Consider the following 18,983-nt stretch of genomic DNA (forward strand, 5'->3'; position numbering starts at 1 on the left):
TGTCTACCATGCTGTAGGTGACCCTGCTGAGCAGGGGGGGTTGGACTAGATGATCTCCAGAGGTCCCTTCCAACCTTACTGATTCTATGATTCTATGTAAGCAAAATGTGCAGCTGCAGGTTGTGTTTGGTTAATATTTTCTTTTGGTCAGTTTTTCTTTTCTGGTCTCTTCACCAAGGAATATATAATCAAAAAAAAAGTGGCCTTTAGTCCTATTTGTAAGGGTTCCTTCCACGGATTCTAGTAACATTTTGGTTTCTTTTAGGTAAATTCCACTCATATTGGGTGATTAATATCAGCTATTCCCATAAGACAGGTTTTTACATCCATCTCTCTATTCCTCCAYGTGTGCAGAAATAGGTACAACATCTCCTGAACACTAAATGATGCCAGAACAGTGGCACGAAGCGCAAGCAACCTCCAAGTGGCTACCTGCAGTGAAATGAAGACTGCTATAAAACTTGCATGAGGTCATGCCCAAGATTTGCCCTTGGTTTCTTAGATCTTTGCTGCACAATTTTGTTCAGTGAAACTTGAAAGAAAAATTCAAAYGTCTGTTAGCAAATCACTATGATTCTATGATATGATCTATGACTGAGTCTTAATTATATAGATGGTTTAATCACAGAATAGTAAATACACAGGTACAGATAGGGGATAACGAGATTAGGGAGAAAAATGCTTAAATCTAGACGTATGAAAACGTCATGAGGTATCCTTTATTAAATCTAARTTAAAGTCATAGCTTTCCTTGTTGTGGTTGATGAGACATTGCACTAGGTGAACTTTATACATTTTAAAAAAAGTGTTCAAATTTCTGATATTGACTCACCATGACCTAGAGAAAGCTGCATATTCTTAATAACAAATGTTTCCCAGGTTGTTATGGAGGAAAATAACCACTTGTGCCATTGAGGTGCTGCACATAGTTTGGAAAACTAAATGCGCTAAGAACCGCTGATGCATAAAGACAGTGTCCAGCAAAGAACTCACTCTGGCATTTTTGTATCTTTCTGCAGCAACAGAATTCGTCTCATTCCCATCTGACACTTTCAGAAAAACATTTTGCTTGAGGAAGAAAAACAGCTTGATTGCTGCTTCGAGGAAACAAAGAAGTTGTATCAATAAAATTATAAACGGAGCTAAAAAAAAAAGCACTGCCAGTGAAGAGCTATGGTTTAGCTGATGTTGTTCTCTTGCCAAAATATCTCCTATAATGTAGCAATACGATCTCTCTCAAAAAAGAAAGTGCTACAAAACAAACGCATTTGCTTTCTCCATGCCTCCAGAGCTACAYGCTCACGAAATGGCTTGGTGCAACAGACTGCGAGACTTGTTGGTGCTACCTCTCTGGCTCAGTTTTCCATCCACAGCAGCTCTAAGGCAGCATGTCGAGCAACCAGCCATGGATACTTTAAATGAGGGACTGCGCTGACCACTTTGGAAAAATTATTTTGCATGCTCAGCTTTTAGTTGTTACAGCAGTTAAAACCTGCATGCTCCCGGGGCATGAAATCCCTCAGAACTCCAGAGAGGATGGGCCAGTCGCAAAGAGCAAGTTCCCTTGGCTCCATCGCTAAGTGCGAAGCCAAACACTTCCTATCACAGCTACTCCCCCTGCCAAGGGCACACCTAGATTTTGAACAGAGTGCATTTACCTCTTGGGCTATTAGTCCTTTCCTGGCACCCAGACAACTCRAAGGAATATGCTCCAGACAAATAAAGCAGTGAGGAGGCAGAAGAGAAAACGAGGAAAAGATTTGAATAAAAAGACAAAGCCAGTGACCACTTATGTTAGGGGAGAGGTGGGGAAAAAGCAAAGACTTGGAAAGGAGAATGGGAGAGAAACCAACATTAGAAGAAATCGGAGTATCCGACAAAAACTGAGGATGCATGAACAACCGGCACTAGCTCAAGGAGCCAGACATCAAAGACCAAGCAGAAAACATTTCCTGCCAAAGGCTGGAGTGCACCRAGACTCTTGGTGCAGGATCCAGCTCAGGGCTGTACAAACCCAAGTTGTGCCAAGGTTCTCATCTCCCATGGCAGTCAACGGCATCTGGACCACCAGAGCCCAGCGTGATTCAATCGAACGTGGGCGTCTGCCTCAGCATGAACTGAATCACTCGCCGGGCTCCGCTGACAAGGTCTCCACCAGCTGCAAGGGGAAACCAGGCACCCAGCTCACATGCAGGACCAGAGATTCAGCTGTCTGAACCCACATCTCACCTCCTAACTTTCAGGGACAATGAAAATCCTACTTATACACAAGGCACTAAGGCTGTTCCCACTAATTTTAGAGACCCAACTTTAAACAACCCAGAGCAGCACAGAATCCATCTTTGGAGGTGAACCAGGCAAATTACAGAAAAGAGGGGGGAGGGGGAAATTACAATTAAAGGCAAAGACAGAGGGTGATCAAACTCAGGCTGCAGACAGCCCCAACTCTGACACTGTTCGGAGGACTTGGCTTTGCAAACTAAATGTGTCATGAGGATGCACAACATCCCAGGGCACRTTAGCTGCAACGTACTCCAGAAAGATGTATTTTAAAAGCAAACAGCCTTTGCTCTGTATAACTCTCAAAATGGTCTCAGGAAAACCACTTCTTGACATTTTTCCATAAAAGAAAGAAAATTAAACCTGCTGGTTTTAACTTTTGCACTGCACCGCCATTTTACTAGAAAATGACTCTTCTTTTGAGTGAATTTAGTGCTGTTGAAAGGCAATAGCTCTCAGTTTACAATATCAATGAGGCAAGCACAGCACAGCTGAGGGAACTATAAACAGTGCTGCACTATTTTACCAGCACATTTTAATTTGAGGAAAGCAATCTCTACTGAATGAAGGAAAAAAAGGGAGTGCAGGCCACACGTTAACTCTGCTGGGCACGAGCACGTCAGGCTGGGACTCATTTTGTGTTACACCCTGGGCGACACAGAAGTCTGCTCACAGCAAGGCAACCGCTGGACATCAGCAATGTTTCCTGCATTGTAACTGCACAGAGCTACGAAACAATTTCTAATATTCGATCTTCTGCATATCTGGAAAACATGGAATAAAATAGCAACTCAGGTAATACTTCTGTAATACACAGGAAGGTGTAACACTTTTTGTGATGGGGAAGCCCAAGGAAATTACACCAGAAATTAAATACATGCTGCATTTTCTCTTCATTGCATTACCTTTGGATCGCCAGCACAATTTGATCTAGAACCATGTAATAGTTAAGCCAAGATTATATTCATACAGGTGAATGAGCTATGAATAAAATTCCATCGCTGGCTGCCATTCCTATCTGACTGCTTGGATCCCAACCTCAAATTAGCAGTTTAGTGCAGGTCACCAGAGAACTTGTTATCCTTGCCAAATTACACACGCGCAGCAGAGAAGCAGCAAAAAATAGAAAAGTATTCCCTTTGGCAGGTGTTCAGCAGTAATTTGCTGAAAATGTACAAAAACTCCTCATGAAATTCATTATTTAGCTTTGACAATGTCATGACCGCTGGGGCGATCATCCCTTCTACCAGCACAGGATAAAATACAGATCGATAGCATTTACAAATATTGCTAAATTTGGTGTAACTCAAATTTCTCTTATGAATAAACACTACCACCTYGTAAATGTTTGCTGAATACATACTTGGTTCCAGCCTCCACCTTAGAAAACCATGCAGTCCGTTGGCCTCGATTTCTCCAGTCTACCTTCCCTAGTCATCTACATTCAGTCATGAGCCTGAATATTTCACATACAGGAGAAAATGCTACAGAAATACTGAACAGGACAGATAACTTGATAGGCAATCACCTTCCATAGCTGTAGAAGGAACAAGATGAACACTACTTTTAACGTGATTAGGATACAATCTGATGAAAAGACTTTCACTTATTTATCTTCCAAATAACACACTTCAGCAGCTATAAGTTGGGTCTTGTAATAGAAATTAAGCAATGCAGAAGTAATAGGTTACCAAAGACCAGCCAACTTGGGGGTAAACACCCTCAAGTGCTACAAGCAGGAAAGATGTTATCCATACTGAAGGCATTTAGGAAGAAACGCTCAGCAGCATACAGGCTTTAATGGCAAATGTGGCATCTCCGCTGCAAGAGTCACATCCAATGCTGGAAACAAAGAAAATCTGCCTGCCTCTCCAGAACATTAGGAACTAGTCTCCAAATCCCTGGAAATAAAAGGAAATGTGAGCAGAACCTCTGCTGTAAATGATCTGGCACTAAAACAACAGCCAGTTATCTCCTGACTGGCACAGAGGTGGAGGGAAATCACTGCCCATGAGATGTCCTGAGGGATTTGACACACAAGCTCTGATGGATACAGCCACAGCAATTTGCAACACTGCTGCCTCCTGCTATTCACTCATTTCTCTGCCAGAAGCTTCTCTCAGCATGGGAGGGGTTGCAGCATGGGAGAAGCACCCACACCTCAGTTACCCAAATTACAGTTAAAATAGTAGCTTAAACTAGCAATTACAGWGGTCTGTGCTAGAGCTGCAAGAGCTTACCTGTCAAAACACCTGCTCATTACGGCAAGTCAAGAGGTGAGCTCTGACTATCAAATTCTGGCAATTTGTAGCACAGCAACTGAATGGGCTGGCCTCTCTGCAGCAGAAGAGGTGGCGTATCTCCTTAAATCCCTGTCCATTTTCCATTTCAAATGACACGCTTTTGCCACACAGTGCACTCTGGCAGCACAAAGGTGGACACCTATATGTTCAGCTGCCTGATTTGGAAATGGTAACCTCAAGCAGAGGGTCAAGGTAGATAAAGGTGAGCAGTAACCTCTTAAATTGCTCCAGCACAAATCAGTGGAGCTAATGAGTCCAAGCCTCCAGTCACCTTTGCTACAGAGTGACAATTAGTAGTTAAAAGCACAATTAAGATAAATTAGTGTAACAAGCTACCATATGTCAACTGAGCCACCTGAATTATTGACTGAGACACCTGAATTGTATGAAAGTATCTTCTTAGCCTATACTAACTGCAAGGTTAAGCACGTTTGCTTAAGTCTCTTTCCTTGGGATTCAGGTAAACTAGTATTTCTCACAAATGGGGCCAGCTAAACACATATGCATGGACAACTGCAACAGCACAGCCATAATATGATCACTTGCTATCGTACATAATTTCATTTCAGGTCTGTGCCCTAAAATTAAATCAACAGTTATAGCAGCAGTAAGACAAGACTTAATTTACCTGCAGAAAGCTACCMAAAAAAAAAARAAAACCTAAAGTCTTACTTGGGAAATTCAAAAGAGACTTCTAACACTGATAATAAAGAGTAACCTTTTACAAGTAGGGTTATTCTTCCCTTTTGAAAAGCAGAATTAGGAGTTGCTTAGAAGCAGTCAACTGGCGTGACCACTAGATGATGACTTGCTAAATTCTTTGAGCTGCAGACAACTTCCAATCACCCAAGCATTTCTTGCAAGTGTCATAAAACACTATCATCAAGCCCGTAACACTTGCAAACATTACAAAGCATTGTACTCCTACAAACCAGCAATGGTCTGAACTTGGGAGTGTTCAGATCTCCTCATTAGAGGATATTCATCTGTCATTACAAGAGCTAAGTGTATACTGCACCTTCACCCTTTTTCAAAAAAAAAAAGAATATAATACTTAAGATTTCATTTTACAAGAATAACTGATGTGAGCCCTAATCTGGGAATCTGAGAACAAAATACAAGGATCTTTCCACAAAATACATAATCTCATAACCACACAAAGCACATTTTTCATGGGTTGATCTGATTTAGCAGGGTCAAGAGAGTGACTTTCAGGGGGGTTTAAAATGCATCARAAACTCCCCATATCAACCCAACCGTGACCGAAATCATTCATGCTTGGATCTTTCTCAGATATGCCAAGGGGTCTTGAACTGGACACATAGTAATCTAGTCCCAAACAGGGGGGACTGTTCAAATAATTATTATTATTTAAAACCTACGTCTTCTTTTTCAGCAAAGGTTCTAAAGCAGCTGAATCTTCCTACTTACAGCTTGCTAAAAGACCAATACAGCTTTTGGGATACCTAAAGGAAGTGCCCCTGTGCATAGTACAGACATTTGTGATGGAAGGAAGCACTGCTGCCAGCATACCAATCCAAATGAAAAAAAACGAAGAGTGAAAACACTAAAGGACACTTGGCAAAAGCAACTGGCAACGAGCCTGGGCAGAAAGACAGGTTCATGGTGTCGTCAGATCCCAGGAGCTGCAGCTCTTCCATGTGAAATCAAGTACAGCCAACAGAACTTACTTCTGAGTTTTCAGTGCACGACGCAACTGGAAAGCGAGCCTTTTAAGAAGCCACTGACAGATCAGCAGATGTAAAGCAGAACCAGTCCTCGGTAACAGACCTATTATGGACATAGTTATTTTCGAGCAACATAAGAAACTCCGAACTTCAGAGCTCTGTTTCAATTCACTAGAAACTCTATTGATAAAAACAATGCAGTAATAACCCCAGTAGAGCAGTACCCTTTCACRAAGTGTTCATACTCCCTCTCCCCGCAAACCATTTTGTTTAATTCAACCAAACTGATTGGTGTGTGTAGACAAGACCACACTATTACGCGAGCTGTACACCAATATACTGTTACTCAAGTATCACGTACCCAGGATGCTTCAACTGCAGAACATCAGGTTCCAGCAGTTTTTCCCCTTCTTCCTTTCCCATTAACAATGCAATTTAAGACCAGAACAAACATCGGACAAACCACCATAGTGTTAAAATCTAATTTTAAAAACTATTTCTCTGCATTTCTAAATACATGGAGAGAAACCAGACTTCGTGCTGTAGTCCAAGGAGTTGCACAGTGGGTGCGGAGCCTAGGGGGATCTTTCTGCCACTTGCCTTTCTGAGCAAAGGCAAGATCTCTTTTGGCTTCATTCATCAATTAAAAGTCAGCTCCTGGCTCAGAGGAGAAGAGGTGCTCAGCCCTTCAGAGTTAAGTGATGAGTCACACTGGCAGTTAAATATGCCCAGCACCTCTAGTGAGTCATGGGTCAGGTGAGAGGAGCAAAATGATGCGGAGAAGCAATTCTCATTTGCATGTGTATTTTACACCTTCTTGGTTCATGTTTTCACTGTCCTCCTAAAAGAGCAAATGCAGGCACAATTACTGATCAATACTTTGACTTGATGGGAACAACTCCCTAAGATGGATATATTTCTCTAGTGTACAAAAAGAAGCAATACGAAATCTATCTTACAGYGATTCTTCAGCAATAACTATGCATCTCCTCCCAAAGACGGGAGGCTTATCACCACAGCCATATCCTTGTTTCACAGACAACCAGAAATGCACTGAAGTCTCCTAAGCTGTGTTCTCAGGAGATAAAAATTAGAACTTCTTAGTCTTGTTGCATATTCTCTCCAAACCAAAAAATCCCTTCTGGCTCTGCAATTCTTTACTCAATTCCTGAGCCAATTTATCTCACAAGTAGCATTTCAAGCAAAGACTTTTGTCTGACTAGTCTAAAAGGCATCTGCTACTTCAAGAGAGAGGTGCTGCAGAAAGATTAATCACTAGCAAGACCTTGGGGCAGTCATTTCCTTCCTCCACTCGCAACAGAATCCACTATGGAARCCTAGTAGTTTCTCTATCTTTTTTTTAAATCACATCTGTTTTTTTTGGTTAAAGGGTTTGTGTAAGCAAATGCGGTCACTACTACATGCAAGTTCTGTTCATGCACTCATAAAAACAAAATCTCCACTCATTGCAGGTCCACTCATGTTTTAAAGGATCACATACTGCTTCATAAATCCAGATATAATGGGAGCTATTCACACCTCTCAAGTTAACCACTTATTTACCTGGAAGCAGTATGAGGTAGCAAACTAACAAACATGCTCTGAGCCATCCCAAGGAGATCCTGTTCTCCACACTGGCTCTATAAAGACACTAAAAGACAGTTTCACATATATTTATTTGGCAGCAGCTGTCTGGACCAGTGTCCCACTTCTCTGAGACAGATCATTCCCAGTCCCATGTCACTTGTGTTACAGAAGCACAGCTGTTTTTGCAGCTGTATGATTTACCACATATACATTTACAGTCTTGCGGTCAAACTGGCTAAGAAAGCCAGGAGCCAACTCAGAACATGAGCTGGAGTCCAAAGGCCAGCGTAAGTCAAGGACGCAAGGAAAAGCAAGTCAGACATGCTATGCTGTTTGCTGAGTTTGCTAATGAGAACCAGCAYACACCCTCATGGCCGAGTAGGATTGTACTGTACTGGTTGGAACTGCAAAGGGTCAGATCCTTTTTATCTGATTAATTGAAACCAGAAGCTGTTGTAGGCTGGTCAAGATGAAGTATTACATGAAAAAAACTCCAGATGATGTTAAGATGAGAATGCCAGACTTGTGAGCCYATCAGCGCAGCACAATTCAGACATTAAAGGGCGTATCATCATCACTGGAAGGACTGCATTCGATACAGAATTGGATCTCAAGTTTAGGGCAAAGGAAAGGAATGACTGGACAGAAGGGGAAAAAATGTATGTTCACAGTTAGGTGGTTAGGTGGACAGAGGCCTATACAAACAGATGCTGCACTGGTTTAATCAAAGGTCATGCTCCGAAACACTTTTGAAAAGCTGAAGGTCATTTTCAGCATGAAGACAACCACTGTAAAAAATCTAAAGYTTATTGATTGTTTTCACAAGCATGAAAAAGCAAGGCTATTAMAGTCTCATCAAGAGGAAGGCATGAGAGAGCGCAGATTCCAGGGTACTGCCGATGCAATACTCAAAATACAAAACAAGTAAAATATAGTCAATATTCCCCACGTAGCATGGTTCATACTAATCGAAGAAGGGAGAGAGAAAGTCCAAATCCTCACATACAAAGAAATAAAAATTCAACTTTGAAAGTTTATTCCAAGTCTTACTGATCATTTCAAAACAGTACTGTAGTGACGTAGTACAACAGCTGTACACAATAAGCACAAAAAGTAAAAGCTCTGATTCATCTCAAACACCATCTTCTCGCCTCTAGATTATTTGAGAAGTGCAACCTTAGTAACTCCCACCTACCTCCATTTACTAATCATTTAACATGAATCTTATGTTAAAAATACCATTTTCTGCTGAAAAAACCCCACACATTGCTAGTGCAGGGTTTTTCATATTGCTCAACCTGTGTGCTTGCAAGGCAGCACACTGACTTGAGACTCATTTCATTCGCTTATGCACTTAAAATTACCTCGTCACACAATCTGCGTCATAATTAGCTTCCTCAGTAATCTGCAGAGCAAAGGACACACTACACCAAAAGCAATTTTGTCTCCAATAAAACTAGTTACAGGCCTGCAGCAGAAAACACTGAATAACTGTCTTCTGAACCACTGATGTACATACAAGCAGAACACTAATTTGAATGGACAACAGCAAACTTTACACTTCTTCAAAAAGAAGTTGTGTTCTTTAAGAGATTACAACCAGGGCRCAAGAGCAAATGAAATTTTACATTCATGTTCCTTTGCAGTGTATTTTAACATGAGGTAGTTTCAAAGATTTTTGCATATTAACAATACCTTCAAGGAACCCTTCAAAAATAAATGATCCATTACAAGTATTTCTATATGACATCTACAATTCAGAGAAAATCARTTCTTTTCTCAACTTGTTCATGATTTTATTGCCTTGATAATTCCACTTGGAAACAGCAGCACAGCACTTTTTCCTGGGCTTTGAATGACAAGGGAGAAAAAAAAMCAGAAAAACATAAATGTGTTTACTGCCCTCCAGAGGAAGAAGGATGAAATTACAGCTTTAAAATCTGAAGCTAGGAAACTGCTATTCCTATCCAGTATCAACAGTAGACAACAACAGTATCAAGTAAAACCCACTGCACTGAACTATAGCAGCAAGGCAGTTACTAAAACTGTCAGTAGGAATGATCACCTGTCAGTTCCAAAATGTCAAACATTCAAAGCTTTTCTTCTCAGTTTCATGCTGCAAGATGTACCGGACAGTTGCATATTCAATAGCTCAAAGCACCTACAAATAATCATTCTCTGCTTTTCAGTTCATCAGCTGTAAAATGAGAACAAGAGCAACTCCCTGTCAAACAGAAAAACTGCAAGGATAACTGTGTTGGAGACTGCAAGGGGCGCAGAGCTCCTGAGCACTGACGTTCTCAGGGGTGAGTCATCCCTTACGGAAGCTGACGTCTACCTGCACTCCAAGTCGGGATCAGTTCCCCTTCCCAGCTGAAGCAAATAAATCTCATGGCAATGCGATACGTCACAACTCCAAATCAAGGTGCAGAGACAAAAAAAAAAAGGCAGAAGTTCCGATGGAACGCCGAGAAATTAGGAGAAGCTTAGCATTTCCTACAYGAGAAAATAGATAAACCACGACCTTATCTTCTGCTGGTGCTACACAGAAAGCACAGCAAAACTGGAAGTTACAAATACTCTACACTTAAATATATTTGAACAACTAACTTGAAACACTGCCTTTCAAAAACTGAATTCTATGTTCAGTATTTTTTCTTAGACCAAAAAATACTTTTCAGTGAAGATAAAAATTCTTTAGCAAGGCTAAAGAATACTTTTAAGTATTAAAAAAAAAAAAAAAAAAATGCTTACCTGACAGCCTCTGCTACGTTGTTGGAAGTGTGTCCCGATAAGGCATCGTGAAGGTTACGGATGAAGTAGTCTCTGTAGGCTTCAGGTAGGGCCATGAAAGTTCCACCCATCACAATGAATTCTACCTTATCCACACTGTGGCCCAACTGCTTCAGCTATAAAGTTAAAATTACCAGTGAGAGACTTTTAGATAAAAGACTTCTTTGAAAACCCTGACATTCCTACAACTGTAAGTGTTTCCTACATCAGCTGCCAAGTCTTTTATGAATGACAAACCATTCATATTCTCGCACAGGCTTCTTATAAGCCCTTCCAAAATCTCAAAAATGACTTTTCTGCAGCAAGAATAGAATTTTTTTGAAAGATATTTTAAAGAGAGATGATGACAAGGAGAGCACRGCAAAGAAATAAGAGTGGCACAAGTGGCAAAGCTATTCATCAAAAGAAACTCAAAATGAAAAAATACTACTAGGATCCTTCTAAATGTGAATTCTGTGCACTCAGCCACCAGTCTAGAAATGCAGAGCCACATAAAGATACTGTGCCCAACATAACAGGCCTTCTTGACAGAGCAGATGAGTAATCTGAGTGTAGCATCTTGATAAGTAGCTACACAAGTTCCAGTTTGAAGGTAGCTTAGATATGACCAGCAGGAAAAAGTTCTCTCACATGTGCACCAATCCACACAGAACTACCCTCACAAACTTGAGGGGAAAAAAAGGACTGGACTGAATTCATGGAGAATTTTCCAAGAGATTTGGAGATAAACAGAAAATTAGTAAAACAGGATGAAGACTCTCTTTGGATCTTTTAATTCTCCAGCCAAGACAAAAACTCATTTTGGTAGAAAGGATACTACTTCAGCAAAAATACTCTACATGTTAGTAATTATGAAGAGCCAGCAACTGACACAAAACCAGCACACTCTCAATTCAGTGTAATTGTTCGAACAGGGTCTCCTGTCCCTGTAATAAAGTATTGTTTAGAAGAGAAGACTTCTTACGAGAGGTTCAAAACTTGTCATTTATTTAATGTAGATGAGGGTTAGACAGTTAACATGGTTTAGAAATAATTCCTCTGTGGGGTCAGGTGAGGCTAATATAGAATCATGGAATAGTTGGGATTGAAAGGGATCTCTAGAGATTGGACTAGTCCAACCTCATTGTTCTAGCAGGGTCACCTAAAACAGGTTGCCCAGCTCCCTGCCCAGATGGCTTTTGAGTATCTCCAAGGATGGAGACTCCACAACATCTCCGGGCAATCTGTTCCAGTGTTCAACCACTCTCAGAGGTAAAAGAAAGGCTTTTTTTAATGCCTAAATGGAATTTCCTGCATTTCAATTTGTGCCCATTGTCTCTTGTCCTATCACTGGGCACCATGAAGACAAGTTTGGTTCCATCTTCTCTATTCCCTCCCATCAGGTATTTATATTGATAAGACACCCCGTCCCTTCCTCTGAGCCTTCCCTTCAGTCTCTTCTCCGTCTTAATCATCTTCGTGGATTTTCACTGGACTTGCTCCAATCTATCCAAGTCTTTCTCGCACTGGGGAGCACAGCACCAGACACAGCATTTCAGATGGTTCTCATCACAGCTGAGTAGAGGGGAAAGACAACCTCCCTTAACCTGCTGGTAACACTAACACAGTCTAGGACGCTGCTGGCCACCTACGCTGCAAGGGTACATTGCTGGCTCAAGGTCAACTTGGTGTCCACCAGGACCTCAAGGTCCTTCTCTGCAGAACTGCTCTCCAGCAGGACAGCTCCCAGCCTGCACTGGTGCATGAGGTTATTCATCCCCAGGTGCAGGACTTCACCCTTCCCTCTACTGAACTTCATGAGGTTCCTTTCTGCCCATCTCTCCAGCATGTCAAGGTCCCTCTTGAACAGCAACAAAATGCTCTGATGTATCAGCCACTCCTCCTAGTTTTGTATCATCACTAAACTTGCTGAGGGCACACTCTGTCCCATTATGCTGGTCATTAATGAAGATGTTAAACAGTATTCACTCCAGAATCAACCCCCGGGGGACACCACTAGTGACTGGGCCTCCAGCTGGACCCTACACCATCAGTCACAACCATTTGAGCCTGTCAGTTCAGACAGTTTTCAGTTCATCTCACAGTACAAAATTTACAGAGCTGTCTTGAAAAAACTATCAAAAAATAGATCATATAAACATGCTACAGGATCTAGCTGTTTATCTTCCATCAGAGTTACTCACTAAGGATATGAAAAGAAAGTTTCCTGAGCATATGTACATACCAACAAGGCCAGGTTGACACTGGAGCAGCCTTTTTTCTGTTTGTTTATTGGTATGTTTTTTAACCTCTGCCCAATACGGCTTTCCCTGCTGCCCTCCTCCTCACACAGAGGCCATATTTGTGTCAGTTCTTGTCTAAGGACATCAGCCTGTCCTGCCTTGATTACTGGCGGGCAGCAGATAGCCACCTCTTCTATTCACTCTTCCGCTGGTTAGTTTTAAGATAGTTTCCGTGATGAATTGCTTGCTCTGTTTCATCTCAGCTCCCCTCCACCGAAAAAGTCAAATCATGTGGAGGAAAAAAAAAAAAAGAAACCATGAAAGCAGCAAGGCAGACAGAATGGTATGAACCCTCAAAGCAAAGAAGGAAAGTGAAATAGARCAGGCTTTAAATTTAAGAGCCTTTAATGTTACTGGATGATCCCAATCAAATGATAGATTATAACCTTGTGAAATGCCACTTAATTTGTCTTCCTCCTATGCAAATATCAAAGGGTCCTGGAAACATCCAAAATCAAAAAATACAAGATGAGCACGTCACCAGCTGTCATCCCTTAGAACATAACAGTTAAGAGATGTAACATTTGAGGCAAAAGCAAGGTGGCAGGGCTGACAAGAGCATCCACGAATTAATAAACTGCCATAACTTTAGGATATATCCAAAACACAGGACACTGGATATTTACCTGTTCAATTCTATGTCTTGTCTGAAGATAGGGGTCATATCTAGCCCGAATAGCCCTCATGGATGTTGGCTAAAAGACAGATTGATTTAATATTTTTTTTATTATTATTAAACACAGTAAATAGACAACATTTTTAGCATTGAAATAGATGCTTCATTCAAACCTGACAATTTCAAACTCACAACAAGAGAAGCCATCCAATTGTAAATCTGAAAACAGATCCTTACATTTTTGAAAATTTTAGAATACATTTTTGTCCTGAGATGGTAATACAACATAAAAAATATGACACAATTTCAGATTTTAGTTGAATTATGACAGGACGGATAATGAATAACCTCTGCAGTGATTCACAAAAAAAAACAACACAGAACTTACACACACGATGATTTTCAAAATACCAATTTGTGTCCTGTTCAATTTCTCCTCATTAGCACAACAGTTATCCAGTGAATGTCCTCCAAAGCTCTAYGTGAACTTCAAATATTCCTTCACTTAAATACATGCTTTTCATTGAGCTCCCTAATAACTTACACTTAATATTAGTAACTGACATGAGTCTATTAATAATACCTAAGATAAGTTTTTTTAAGTACCTTGTGTATGCTGAATTTCTTTGGTATTTCTTATCTTTTATATTAAAATCTGTAAAGGATAAGGACTCTCTTAATCATGCACAACCCCCACAGGCCCTTAGGACTAAACAAATGAATACAAAGGATGCTCAAAACAATATGAATTATAAAGCAGGTATATATACACAAGATTGTCTTACTTTGGACTAATGTTTATGGGACAAGTTTCAAACTACTAAACAATGGAGAACACCAGACAAAAAAACATACTAAGTGGATGCTGTACCCTATTTATCCAGTTAAATTGGTTTGTAATTTACCTCTTTTATTACTTTGTATCTGTACAATAGCTGTGAGCTGTTTTGCAAAGATAGTCTCATAATAATTTAGTCACAATGAGATCCTCTGCTATTAAACTTTCAGCTTGTTGCCTCTCACCCTTCCACCAGGCATCTCTGAGAAAGGCTCTGGCTCTGCACCTCTATACCCTTCCATTAAACCTACATTAAGCCATAAAGAAAAGTATGTGTTTTTATTGGGTTGTTTAGTACAGAAAATTTTGATGCAGACTGTTTTTATTTAAATGCTAGCTATGACTCCTATAGGAGTTATCAGTCTGAAACAGCAGGCCATAAAAGTTTTATCGTTTGACTTTAGTCGAAGTTAGAAGTTGTCAGGAACAAAGAGTTACCTTCTGGCCTTTCAAACTGAGGCGGCCAGCCTTTCTTGACCCCATAAACAACATAAAACTCTCACGTTGCCAGAGTCATCAGGCATCTCCTACATACCCAAGAAAGCCAGGAGAAAAAGTTGCTCCAGAAACAGTTCATGAGTACTAAGTTGTACTTTCCTAGTGTTCCTCTAGGAGAAACAGCAAGGCATGCAGCAGCGTGCCAYGGTAGACAGCAGTATCACCTCCAGCTGCTCCTGCTCACTCACTACTTTCCACAGCTGAGGATTCAGATGACAAGCAGCTCCAATAGCCACAAGTCACGCAATGCAGCCACAACACARGAGCCCAGTGCTGGGCCCTTGTTCAGAATCACAGGCTGCTCACTCCCGCTCTAAAGCATCTTACAAGCAGTATGAACAGCAGCAAGGTCAAGAGAAAGAAAAACTGCTACAGCAATCAARAATTCCCAGTCTTGTAGTTGAGCTGCTTTAGGTCTCAGTACAGAGTTTATGGAGTCCACTTCTGCTTATTCTTACAAGGATGAATTTGTAGAGACAAAGAGTAACTTAYAGGAAGTTTATAGATGCTCTAAGTTTATAGAAAATGTAGATAGTTCATTGCAACAAACAGAAGTAATACCTCATATCCAGTGTAAGACTGTGTTGAATATTCAAAATCAGAATCAGGTCCACCTGGGCAGTATCTGCAAGTATTAAAAACAGAAACAGGCATCAGACAAATCAATATAATTGCAATGATTCTCTTAGTCTAAGGTATAGGTACAAGAGAATCGAGGCTGAGCAGACACTGCTCCACCTAACCCATCTCTGATCAGAAATACAGTAAAACACAAATCTGAGACAGCCTGACCACAGCAACATGCCAAAGGCTCTCCTGGCGTTCAAGAGTTCTCCTATAGGCAGGTAATAAGCAACCTCTCCCAAAAGGAAGGCCTTGTTAGCTCAAGCACTATAGTACCTTAATGCTGCAATACAGCTTTTAAACTAAAGTTGACTCACAACTGATTAGCTCAGAACACAGGATGAAAAAATTTGTTTTTCTGCGTTACCCAATATAAGCATATGCTGAGAAACACATGCCCAAACACACATACTAAAAMCAGCAGTTCTGCAACATCTATTACATTGGAAGTATTTCTAAACAGATACAGGCTCAGTTCCCAAGTACACAGAGTAGCGCAAAAAGTCATTTCACTTAATCTTAATGAGAATAGGAGGACAAAGTAATTCAGATCTGTCAAATGACTACATATACAAAAAAAAATTTGATAAGACTTACTACAAGCAAAAACATAGCATGAATATATTCCTGAAATGTGGAATTATTTTAGGAAGCTCCCCTACAAGCTTGRACTAATAATAGATTATTGGGTTTTTTTAAAAAGTAATTTTAGAAACAGAAAAAAATCAAATATTTTCTACTACTCTATCAAACAAAAATTATCTCATTTGATATAAAGCTTTTGTTTCATAAGGAAAGGCATAAAATGGTGACACCATCCAGCTAAACAATCTGCATTTCCTTTCCAGAAAGTAGTAGAATTTAAGTATCTTGATAATGTGAAARTCCAATTACATTTGTTTTCTGAACTCCAGATATGCTATTTACAGAATATGGCACACTAGGACTACTTAAAAAGAGTAAGGTCCGTCCCACCTACTCTGGATAACTGTACTGGCAGTTTAGAGCTAAACTACTACTGCTGAACCTGAAAGACTTGTTTGAAACTCTTATTCTGTGACACAGCAGTACAGACTCGCAAATATCACAAAATGACTGCTAGCTGTGAGACAAATAGTACATCGACTCTAATTAAAAAATACATCAGTTTATTCTAAAGGGACTTAACTTTTTCCTGAGGGCTACGGGACTAATGGCCAACCTACAGTCACTCTGCAKTCAACGACAGCCTGACACAGGAAGGTCAACAATGCCTTCAACTTCAGCAATAGCCACCTCCAACAGACAAGGTAGCAGAGTAGTCAGTTAACTGTTACTTACAGGGCAGATCTTGAACATACAGAGACAAGAAAAAAAAATTCCATCTCTATCAAGTCAGACACATTCTGTTCTCAGTAAAACTGATTAGTTTCCTCTGCCTCACAAACTCAGCCCAAGCCATCTGTCACCATTATAAAATTAATTACCAAATAACCATGGCCAAATTAATTTCCTGGTGAAAGTTATGCAATCTAATTCAAGACATTTCACATATGTAATTACCTGGAACATCTCAAACACAATAGCTGCTGATGCAAAAACAAGAATGGAACCAGACCCATTAGGCAGCTGGCAGTAAAATACACCAAAGTTCTGGGAGTGACAATGTGGGAAAGAGAAGCAATGTTTTTCAATAGATCAATTGATACGGTGAGAAAAACGTAAGAGATTTCAAGTGTACAGACTCTTAAGTCAAACAGAGGCTGCATACTTCAAGATATACCCAGCTTGGRTTTTTAATTCAAATAAATCTTAAAAGTTATTCCTTTAACACCACAAGCTCCTGGCAGCTTGTTCCAGAGCCAGGCAGAGCCAGCCTGTCACACCAAGCCAAGCTTTTTATGGACAACACCTGAGCYTTCTCAGGTGGGTCTCAGTACAGCAGTTTTCAAACTTTTTAGATTGCACTCTGTTTCTTTTCCATAATAGTCTTCCCCTGTCTGCTTYGTAGCCAGACTATTCTCATGTACAAAAATATTCAGAGATACACACACTCCTTGCAGTATATTCCCTTCTATTTCCGACCTTGAAATCCACTGCTGTAACCTTCTACAAGTCCCTGTTTACTCACAGGGACAGCCAACACAGGCACAAGATCTTTCAGTATATTTATAAATCTAATCTATCAAAATCTAACTTGCATTTGACCATTAACATATTATCCTGGTAACTATATTCTCTGAAGTGTATCTACAGAAGTGAGTAGGGTTTGACCTATAAAAAAAAGAAAAAAGTTTTCTCATTGAAGAAGAAGAAAACAAGTGGATTCTTTAGTGCAATGTGCAGGTACAGGCAATTTGCACTTTGGATCCAACTTCTTGCAACTTTTCATTTGTGCAGAAAGTAAGTCTGTGGACACATAAATAATCTCCAATAGGATGCTACTACAATACTAGATTCATACAGAAATACGGCAAAAACAGTCCTCCTTTAGGTCATCCAAACTGTCATACTTACACACATATGTTGCCTGTAAAGTTGATGTGTGGACACCTATGTGGTTTACACATCACGGCCACAACAGCAATCTGTAATAAGCAGTTACAGAGGAGAGAAATTATAGTAATTGTATCAGAAGTTACAAAAACACAGTGTGCCTTGAAAGGCTATATAAAGATATGCATTTGCAAAATACTAAACATATTTTCTGCTTAGCCTACCACTTAAAAATGTTTGTGCATTAACTCATTAAAAAAAAAGATATATCACAAATATATCAAGAAATASGAATCCCATTATTATATATTTTCATAACTCAGAATAATCTGGGAGAACCAGCTGTCTTGTATCAGCTCTGATACAATCACTCTACTCAAAAGATGCAGACTGACATTGAGATATACTAGGAACATCTAAGATGCTGAGACAGTGGAACAGTGGAAGAGTGTCACAAGGCATACTGAAAAACACCTGGAAGATAAGATGCTATCATCCCTTTTTACAAGGTGCAGGAGGAAGAAGAGCTAGAGATACAGATTTTCAAGTGYTCATTAATTTTGAGCACTCAATTTGGAATACATCACTTTTCAGGAAATTCTTGTTGGAGTAAGAGTTTAGTCAAATATTCCACAACCATAGGAAATATAGACACACATACATACATGTGTATATATACATACATATATATACACATATATATATATATATATGACCACTTCCTGAATTTTGGTTTCTGATTTTTGTTAACTTTACGCATGTAATACATACACAGTTCAAAGTTCCTGTACCTGTATTACTGTTTTCCATCCAAACTCTTTTTCAAAGAAATAGATTAAATACTAGCATTTTACACCCAAAATTCATTGAAAGGGCCTGCAGATTAAGCTGCACTCTTTCTAGAGCAACTAAAAAAGCAAGACATGCTAGTTTGTTTCATAAGTGAAATGAAGTCTCCACACCCCATCTTTCTCCTCTCCCAAATGCTTTAAATGCAAT

The 18,983-nt window shown here is 40.0% G+C and overlaps 1 protein-coding gene across 1 annotated transcript in view; it reads right to left on the reverse strand.

The window, feature by feature from the left end:
- ELP3 (elongator acetyltransferase complex subunit 3) overlaps positions 1 to 18,983 on the reverse strand; it is a 92,719-nt gene that overhangs the window by 71,792 nt on the left and 1,944 nt on the right. Inside the window, exons 4-7 of the mRNA XM_085305640.1 lie at positions 18,006 to 18,076; positions 15,447 to 15,510; positions 13,560 to 13,628; positions 10,613 to 10,767 (exon numbers count right to left, since the gene is read on the reverse strand). Coding sequence (XP_085161766.1) covers positions 10,613 to 10,767; positions 13,560 to 13,628; positions 15,447 to 15,510; positions 18,006 to 18,076 — 359 coding nt within the window. The remainder of the gene's footprint in view (positions 1 to 10,612; positions 10,768 to 13,559; positions 13,629 to 15,446; positions 15,511 to 18,005; positions 18,077 to 18,983) is intronic.

Source organism: Rhea americana, unplaced genomic scaffold (genome assembly GCF_003343005.1).
Source record: "Rhea americana isolate MKP2758 unplaced genomic scaffold, rheAme1 scaffold_225, whole genome shotgun sequence".
NCBI lineage: Eukaryota > Metazoa > Chordata > Aves > Rheiformes > Rheidae > Rhea > Rhea americana.